The 9178-nt window shown below is 42.1% G+C and overlaps 3 protein-coding genes and 1 long non-coding RNA gene across 6 annotated transcripts in view; 2 read left to right on the top strand and 2 right to left on the bottom strand.

The window, feature by feature from the left end:
* Nucleotides 1-3750, bottom strand: part of scdb (stearoyl-CoA desaturase b) — an 8203-nt gene extending 4453 nt beyond the window's left edge. The window contains exons 1-4 of the mRNA XM_032542055.1: nucleotides 3440-3750; nucleotides 2115-2370; nucleotides 1162-1292; nucleotides 493-698 (exon numbers count right to left, since the gene is read on the bottom strand). Coding sequence (XP_032397946.1) covers nucleotides 493-698; nucleotides 1162-1292; nucleotides 2115-2349 — 572 coding nt within the window. The 5' untranslated portion in view covers nucleotides 2350-2370; nucleotides 3440-3750. The remainder of the gene's footprint in view (nucleotides 1-492; nucleotides 699-1161; nucleotides 1293-2114; nucleotides 2371-3439) is intronic.
* LOC116705698 (uncharacterized) lies at nucleotides 2368-4080 on the top strand. Its single transcript, XR_004336000.1, has 2 exons — nucleotides 2368-2635; nucleotides 3425-4080. It is a non-coding gene; the product is annotated as an uncharacterized LOC116705698 (long non-coding RNA).
* A 769-nt stretch (nucleotides 4081-4849) lies between these two features.
* On the bottom strand, nucleotides 4850-8433 carry trmt2b (tRNA methyltransferase 2 homolog B). 3 transcript variants are annotated; one of them, XM_032542053.1, is made up of 3 exons: nucleotides 8159-8433; nucleotides 6911-7676; nucleotides 4852-6064 (listed from the first exon to the last, which is right to left on the bottom strand). In XM_032542053.1, exons 1-3 carry the CDS (start codon nucleotides 8161-8163, stop codon nucleotides 5441-5443), a joined length of 1395 nt encoding a protein of 464 aa, XP_032397944.1. In that variant the 5' UTR covers nucleotides 8164-8433; the 3' UTR covers nucleotides 4852-5440. The 3 variants fall into 3 exon arrangements, with proteins under 3 accessions (XP_032397943.1, XP_032397944.1, XP_032397942.1); XM_032542052.1 differs by lacking the exon at nucleotides 8159-8433 and having other exon boundaries at nucleotides 4850-6019; nucleotides 6911-8131; XM_032542051.1 differs by lacking the exon at nucleotides 8159-8433 and having other exon boundaries at nucleotides 4853-6064; nucleotides 6911-8128.
* A 55-nt stretch (nucleotides 8434-8488) lies between these two features.
* Nucleotides 8489-9178, top strand: part of dnajb12a (DnaJ heat shock protein family (Hsp40) member B12a) — a 5897-nt gene continuing 5207 nt past the window's right edge. The window contains exons 1-2 of the mRNA XM_032541677.1: nucleotides 8489-8682; nucleotides 9033-9088. Of these exons, the coding sequence (XP_032397568.1) occupies nucleotides 8550-8682; nucleotides 9033-9088 (189 nt within the window). The 5' untranslated portion in view covers nucleotides 8489-8549. The remainder of the gene's footprint in view (nucleotides 8683-9032; nucleotides 9089-9178) is intronic.

Here is a 9178-nt window from a genome sequence, read left to right as displayed (position 1 = left end):
GGTAGCAAAGGTGTGAAGGACAAGGAGATGGATGGGCATTAGCACTGTGCCTTTGACTTTTTTTATAAATTGAACAATGACTATGATATTTTTCCTAGTAGTTTCATTTCCATTAATTCAGCCACAAATTAGTTGCAACATTGATATGTAAAGGTATAGCCACCTGAAAAGTGCTTGCTGTTCTGCAGTTTGTATCAGCATTTTATCTGATCCTTTAAAGAAATATATAATGTTGGTAGTATATGTCTCATTCAAGGTTTTGCACATCATAATCCAGGTGGCATTTTGTTTTCCTCAAAGAATCATATTTTTCTAATGAAAAATTGCTGCACAGAAGACAAGACTAAACTAAAATTAAGTTTTGAGTACATTTGGACTCATTATGGCTGACTAGCATCTGTTTAGCCTACATCTTTGAGCTCCTTTCAGAGACACAGTTGACAAGAACAGCAGCAGTAAACCCCAAAACCAATTTGGGTAATGTTTGCTCACCGTCTCTGAAACATAACCACTTTATCTGCCGTCAGGTCTGACAGCTCCAGTTTTTTGCCCTTTTCAACTACATCAGGATGTTTGCGAACCATCAGCCATCCAACGTGGGCGAAGAAGAACCCCCGAGTGGCATTGTGGGGGTCTGCGTCTGTCTCGGAGTACTTGTGGTGGACACGGTGGTCCCTTGCCCACTCATATATGTCATTCTGTTCATAAAGAGACAGGCAGAGATAGAGAGGATTACATGAGGGACAGATCCATATACATGGGAGTTTCAGATCATCAGATTAAGGTCAGAGATAACAAAACAATAATTGCATATTACTCAGATTGCGCAATTTTACTGAAATCATACGCATTTACTTGAGAAGCATACTATTGCCATTTATTATTGCTAGTAAATGCTGTAACAAGTAAATGTGACGAATCTTAAGCATTAAGATAGCTTTAAGATCCCCCTCCCTTCATTCATGTTTAATGATAAATAAAAATACTTAAGCTCAAACTTTAGTCAAGAAACATTAATCAAAACATGTTGATAGGAAGGCAACCTAAAGATGAAGTAGCAACTACCAAGGAATAAAGTGAAGACATGGAATATTTTTTGTCTGATTCCCTTCTGGGGATTACTAAAGGTGCATCTTATATGTACACATGTTCCTGTTTTACCTGAAAGGCCATGGAGTTGGCAAACGCTAGGAAGACTCGCAGGGGAAAAGAGGCCTTATAGGATCTGTGGCTCCATAATCTGTGTGCACCAGCAGTCACACCGAGAGCACTGATGATGTACAACAATGCAGCTGGAAGAAAGAGAGGTGGAAAGGACACATCTTAGGGGAAACTGTCACCACCACACTGAGATTAATTTTATACACATGAGATCAGAGTCACTGGGACTGGGGCATGTTCTTTCCATTACACCCTGGCCGCTTTGTTCAGAAAAAAAGTTATCTATGTGGGGAGATGGGCAGTGTGAGCACGCAGGTCTGCCCTCACACTGTTGTTGTTATAAAACTGCTGAATGTGTTTCTATGTGAGGCCTAGACAAGACTACCCAGGATTTGAGACCCGGGGGCTTCTGACTGGCAAAGAGCATTCTGTTGTGGTGCCACCCAGCTCACAATGGGATGTCTATGGTAATGGTGATTGTGCTTTGTCTTCCCCTGTTAAATAATATGCAGCTCAGCATTGCAAAGAGAGGGGGAAATTATGCAGTGCCTGAGTGGAAACAAAGTTGAGACTGTTCAAGAATTCAAATCATACCTCAATAGTCTACATATATAGGGCATACATTGAAATTTTTTAGCCAACAATTTATCTAGTAAAACTGAAATAATACTTCCAATTTGGATATGCAACAGTCCAACAAGCCCAAATAGTTTACAAATCAGCGACAGGTTTAAGCTCTTAAAAAAGGGCACAAAATAGATTTGGATGGATGTGTCAATCAAAATTGCAAGGCCAGTGACACATTCTCCATTATTCCCATAGGCATGACCCCTCAGGCTGTATGTATTGTAGTTAGCAATGCTCACACAACATCAGCACTGTGGCCTAAAGGGAGAAGGGGAAAAAACAGAATGCTGCACATCTACGCCTGCTGCAGTATAGTAAATACTTACTAAACGCAAGAGTTGGAACCGATGCGGAGGGCACGAGAGTCAGTCCATAAAGCGCACCCAAATGTAGGAGGCACATCAATATGATATTTCTCCACACCAGCATCCTCGGCGGTTTTGGACCCTCTTTCATTTTATAGCTGTCGTCAAAAACATCCTCCACTGTCGAGGTTTCTGCCATAGCACCCCCGTTCTGTTGCTTGTCAGCGTGATGAGTCATGGTTTCCGTTTCGGTCATTTTGATAAAAGGGTCCCGGTTCTGTAAAAGCAGTGCGCAGCAGGATTAAAACAAGAGGGATGTTGCTTAGTTAAATGCGCACGGCAGGATGCAGAAACAGGAAAAAAAAAAAAAAAAAAAAAGTACGGCGGCTGGCGGTGTACATGCAGCAGTCTGCGGTTCTCTCCAGCAGCACCGACATCGAAAAGTGTCTGAAAATGTGCTACTCTTTTGTGGCATAACCTTAGTAGTATTTCACTATTGGTTTGTTGGTATGCCGCTGCCGCTCTACTGGTTCTGATAAACGGTATGTACCGTTGATGTTCCACTGTCAGAAGTTATATCCCTTACCACCGCCATACAGACTCGTGTTGGCATATCCCAGTTATAATTTTTATAATATGCGACTTTAACGGCTCGTCACTCATGTTTCTCTTCTAGATACCACTTTTCACCGACTGTGTGCCCCTCTTATGAGTGTCATGACTCATTGTGCGATTCTTAGTGATATGCCATTTTGACTACGTCGCTTCTTTTTAATCTGCGTATGTCTTATGAAAACAGCGTGTAGCACATCTTCCACTGCCACGCACCGCTAACGTTAGCGGTTTATGAAACTTCTTAACATGGAAAAACGGTGGACGACGCCGCTGTTAACTACAGGTGGCCTACTGGGTAAAACCTGTAGGAAGGTTAATGCTTAATGCCATAATACTACACTCGAAGATAACCACTTCCTGTAGTAGGCAACTGTCACCGATTAGCTAGCTAGTCTAACATCAAAACTTTTCTCGTGAATGGGATAAGCTGGTAGGGCTAACGTTAGCCGCATGTGGGCGTATTGAACAAATAGCTATGCCAATGGACGTGCTGTCTTGTAGGCTGTTAAGTTTAATTAACACATTAATATAAGTTCTTACATGAATTTAAGAAGTGGTATATACACTAGTGCCACAACAGTAATATGCCATTCAGGCAGAAGTTAAAGCAGCGTCAGAGTCGTAATTTATGAACAGCAGCGACATCATTAGTCGAAGGGGTTACTAACGTTACTTTACAAAAATGCCCATTCCAATACGTTACACTGTTTACCCAGGTTGAGCCTACTCACCTTGTGCTCTCCAGCCGCTTTTCACTATAGAGTAAGATACCAAAGCTTCGGGGGATCCAGGTACGCGTGAGATGCAGGTAAAAATGAAGATTAATACACGTTAGTTAACACTGGTCCTGCGTTGGTCCCCGGTTTCTGAAGTCCTCTTATTCTGTCTGAGGTCGTTTTAAAGCAATTGGTCGATGAGGAAATTGGTGCCACAGGCTCTGAATATCCTATTGGCTGTTTGCTTAACTAATAATAACCACCCTCCGTTTTGTTCCACCATCAAAAAAGTCTTATCATATATGTAATCCAAAGCCCATTTCCCAACTGTTCAAATCAACCTCTCGATCAATATTACTTTTAATCTTTTGGAACGGTGAAAGAATTGTAAATACAGGTCAGCTCATCATGATGTCATACAGCAATGACGGTCTCAGTCTGACATGTGGCCATCAAAGAATTTGCATTCATATGACTGTGCCCTTTAGCCCAATTGGCATGTCACTCTTTTCCAAACAAGTACAGACACTGTGCAGTGCAAATGCAATTTTGTTGTTTTGCAAGCTTCATTTAATTTCAAAACATGTCTAGTCTAAGTTGTAAACTGTGGCTAAAATGTCCCTTCAGTGAATTTCTCCAGTAGAATACAGTAAAAAGAATCCTCATTTCCTTCAAATGTTGGCATCAACAGTCAAAGATAGTTTGTGTGAAACTTTGAAGCTAGGGTAGGATGTAACTGACTTTTTACTTGCTTTTCTCAAGCACATGCTTTTGGTCAATCAACTAAATGTGTTTTCCAGAAGTTTTTTTCAAATGTTGGTTAAGTTAGCCAGAACAAAAGCAGAGAGCAATAAAATATGTGAATAATGAGCACATTAACATATATACCCTTGCACCCTGGCAGTGTTGTGGGGGGGGGGAAAAAGGTTATTTCCCAGTCTTTCCCACTCACCCTGTATGTGAATCATCATCCCATCGCTTTACACAAGAGATAAAAGAACATCCCATATAAAAACCAAGGCCACCTTGTATGACCTCACATGAACGGTGGTAACCTCTTAGGAACAAGACGTAATCCACTCATACTGTACTCTCTTATGTTATGACCTTAAGTGAACTGGAATGAATGGGATGTCTTCTGGAAGGATGACCCCAAATAACTTGTAATACCACCATCTGCTGCACAAATATAGCAACTGCAGGGAAGACAGAGAGAGGCACAGCAGCAGGACTTGGACACAATAATATAAAGAGAATATAATGAAAACAAATCTGACAGAGCTGCAACAAATGATAATTTTGTGAAGCTTATAATAGATAACCATAGTGCAATAGACACAATGACTCAACTCTAAGGTCAGTCACCTTCCGCCTGTCCACTTTCTGTAGTAAAGCAACATTTGCATATTTTATACACCAAATCAAAAGTTGACAGGTTAATCGATCAAAAAAACATTTGTGGCCTAGAAACAAAGTCCTAAAAGGAAATCTAATCCAGCAAATATAGAAAAACACGTGGGTGAGCCATGGGTGTAAAAAATCCAATATCATTTAGCATAGTACTAGGGGTGGAAATGGCCCTAAAATAATGTCACAATATTATAGCGTATATCTGCCATAATGATATTCTTGATTATATGAAAAATACCAACAATATTTTATTATTAATTTCAAGAATATACAATTGCAAAAAAGACATTTTATAGTTTGTCATCATAAACATTAACAGTTAGCCTTCAAATATTCAGTAAACTTAGCTTAACTTAGCTCCCAGTTTGTTTGTAAAGAACAGTGACACAAGTGAAATCCAGATTCTGCATTTAATACAAATAGTGCACATCTAAACCGTTGCCAAATTAACAGGCAATTACATCAACAATTTGGAATCTTTCCATTATCAAGATATGATATTGCACACCCCTTTCCAGTAAATCATTATTCAATGCCCCATTAGCTTCCTAAAGCCACTGGAGTTGTTTGAAGGGTTAAAGCCCACCATTGAACGAAAAGCATCTGCTACCTCTCAAAAAGTAGCACCACTTCACAATGGGGAGTATGTGGGAACATATCCACAGGCACAGCCAGAGTTGGAGAAAATGCCTCTCCTGTGAGTTTCTTCTGCAGGTCAGGAGCACAACAAAGCTCCCTGAAATTCCGCATAGCCTCCCCATCTGTTTTGCAAGAAACGTAGACCAGCCTGCGGATAGCAGGGTGGTTTCGTAAAGCTCGGACCACTCTGTGGTGCAGGCCAGCTCGAGCAGGGTTTACCACCGCTGTCACAAGGCCTCCACCTGCGGGGCTCAACTTAGACATAAGGCCAGGAAGCACCACCTCTGCCTTCCCAGGGACAAACTCACAGTTAAGTACATTATTGAGAGCAGCGTTGTGTCGAGCATCTTCCACTGCCTGTTCTATGAGCTCTATACCAATAATTCTGTCCACTCTGGGAGAAATAGTAATGCCTATGGCTCCTGTCCCACAGCATACATCTAGGAGAGTACCACCAACTTCTGTGCTTCCTCCACCCTCCTCAGGGTTTGGGACACACAGGTGTCTCACTGTGCTATACAGCACCTCAGCAGCTGCCTGGTTCACCTGGAAAAAAGCATCGGCAGAAATGCGGAATTTGAAGCCTAGCACCTGTGAATGACAAAACAGCAATTTAAAAAGAACATAATGTACTCATTCATGGATGTTTTGCTAGGGAGTTTGCTGCAGCATCATCATCATCATCATCATCATCATATTGCATTATGGGAACTGTAGGATCCAGTGTTTCTGGAACATGACCCTTATTTATTTGCAAATCATTTTCAGGATATCGCGTATTGTGCTCCTGCTAAATCAATTTTTCCCTTTATTCGACAGTGACAGTACATAGACAGGAAAGGGGGAGAGAAAGAGAGGGGATGACACGCAGCAAGGGGCCGCAGGTCGGATTCAAACCCGGGCCGCTGCAGGACTCAGCCTACATGGGGCGCACGCTCTTACTGGGACTGGCTTTCTTTTCTTTTTTTTAATCTGTCCCACGCTAGTCCCAAACTTTATGGAAGTCTGATATTGCAAAAACTGGAGTAATGTAGTGTTATTTTTACTGTTAACAATTGTCTGATATTGGGAAAACATTGTCTTCCAAACTCTTTATCTAGTGTTATGTCATCTAATGTCACTATTAAATTAGCAACAGAGTAAAAGTATCACAATCTTAAAAACACATCACAGTGTTATTCGCAAATGTAAAAAGGTTTTTTCATTTTTAGTTCTTTTGAACCTGGATTTGCATTAAGACAAAATTGTAGCACCAATTAACATTGACAACAGACCATTGTCTGTCTGCTGCAGTTGGACACAGTATTATAAAGTTGCAATGCTGGAATATTACACAAGATTATAAAGTTGCAATTCTGGAACATTACAATGTTTGCTGTATGCTATGTGAAGACCCCAACAAATTATCTGTAATTTTGCTCTGATGGTGTACATTACCTCCTCGTATATGTGTGGCTGACCATGCAGGAGCTGGTAGGGGGATTCCTCATGAGTGCAGCGAGTCATGGTGCTCTCCTGGAAAAACAGTGAATCAAGCTGACAGAGTGATCCAGGCCCCCGCGTGAAATAATCCACTAGGTTAGCCTTATGGACTGCCACCTCTTCTGGGGTGAGTGTCTGTGGATGAAAGTACACTATAGCCATGGTGTGGCCCTCCGCGTTGGTTCTCACTGTGACCTCTCTCCAGTGACCCCCAGTGTGGAACAGCAGACAGGACTCCAGGGAAGAAAGGCGAATGAAGTCCTGATAACATCTGGCTACCAATTTGTGCTTCTCTGGCATGTTGAGCAGGTGGTCTCCGTTGACGCAGACAATGTTTCCCTTCCTGCCTGTGCCCACGTAAAATCCAACCGTCTTTGGATTTCCATCCACTCCTCTGTTGACAGAAATGGTAGACTTGTTGCGGTAGCCATCCCTAACTGGTGATGGCAAAACAGGCAAGACAGGAAAGCTGAGTTTACTTCTGACAGGTGATGGGGATTGTGATTGTAAGTCACCTGACAGATTCCTGGAGAGCTGAGACAGTATCCTTTCCTGATGCTTTTGCTTGAGCTCAAGTTGCTCATCATAACTCAGCCTCCACAAAGGGGTGACCACATCAGCTAGCCTTTCCTCCCAGGACAGATGATCAGTTGAGGGAGGTTTCTGGTGACTTGTTCTCCTCTTTGATGGTGGTTCGCTCTGGTCAGCTAGAATAGTGTCACTAGTTGAAAACAGACAAGCTTGCCTCACAGAATACAGCATCTTGTGTTTGAGAAATATCACTGACCTGCTGCGTGTAGCTGCCAAAGCCATTCTGACTTTTAAAGAAGTAGCTAGCGTGGCTTAGGGTGCTGTAGGTGTTTGCTAGTGTCACACGATCAATAAAGCTAATGGTGCTTTCCACACAACTCGGAACCTTAATATTTCTGGACTCTTAATATAAAAAGTGCAATAGGCCACTCAAAGTCGGACTTCCTACCGCAGACTGTAAAGATAGGGTTCTCTTAATATATCCATAGTTTCTCCTTGTAAACTCGGTGCAAATCCATCTACAACGATTTCCGTTATTTGACATCACACAAAAATGGCAGCAGCCCTGGAAGGCATTTGTGAACGGCAACGTAACGCTAAATTAAATTTGCCTATATTTAAGTAAAACGTAATGTATGTAATGTTCAGATACATGTGCAAGTATAATGTTACCTCATACGTCCATTTTCTTCATTTTCCCTTTCTATGATTTATAAAGGGGGCTGTGCCAGTCAGTTTGTCGTCCTGCTCCTGGAACGTTTGAACCTAGTAAGTTTAGCGATTAAGAAATACAAATTTGACTTAATAATGCGGACAATGAAATACACGTTTTAGGCTTTCCCGTATTCAATAGGAGTTGTACATTTAAACTGGGAAATGATGACGACCTTCAACTAACGACACCACTTCAGGGTTTTAAAATGGGTTTTAACTTTATCTGCCGGGTGCACGCATGGTGGTCCCGTTCAACTGATATGACGTTTTATTAACGAGCCAGATAACCTCACGTCATCTCCATGCGCCTCTCAGGGCAAGTAAACATTTCCGCTGTGTCGCGATCGCGATGGACTCAAACAAGGACGAAGCGGAGCGGTGCATTAAAATAGCCCTAATTGCGATCAACAACAAGCAGCCCGACAAAGCCAGGAAGTTTCTAGAGAAGGCACACCGCTTATTTCCGACAGATCAGGTCAAAAGTACGTCGAATTAACATCTATTTCGTCATTGATTTCTTTTCTTTTTTATCTCGGATGGTGGGCCATCGTTTTGAAACCAAATAAGCTAACGTTAGCATAACCGCCTTAACGTTACACCAGCTGTTCCTAACTAAAACTGGTATTTGTAGTTTGTTTCAGGCCCCACCCGCGATGTCTGCAACATAGCTGGTTACTTAATATCTTTTATGGGTGCTTACTTATTCGCAGTTCGCATTGGAGTCCTTGTTAGCAGTTGTGCTAACCGTTAGCTCACTGTGTCAGTGAATTATCTGATTATGAACTAGACTCAAGTGTCATCCTTGCATAATATGGCTCCTCTATCTTTACAGACTTATTGGAGTCGTTAGCGCATAATGGAAAGCCTCCAGATGAGAATGGCAGTCCTGTAAACGGAGACCGACCCACTATGAGGCACCGCAGCCACGGAGAGGAGCCTGATGGGTCCGCACCGCGAGCCTCGGACTCGGCTAAATCC

This window comes from Etheostoma spectabile, chromosome 17 (genome assembly GCF_008692095.1).
Source record: "Etheostoma spectabile isolate EspeVRDwgs_2016 chromosome 17, UIUC_Espe_1.0, whole genome shotgun sequence".
Classification (NCBI taxonomy): domain Eukaryota; kingdom Metazoa; phylum Chordata; class Actinopteri; order Perciformes; family Percidae; genus Etheostoma; species Etheostoma spectabile.
Note: the sequence above shows the minus strand (reverse complement) of the source record. Positions and strands in the feature narration are given on the sequence as shown.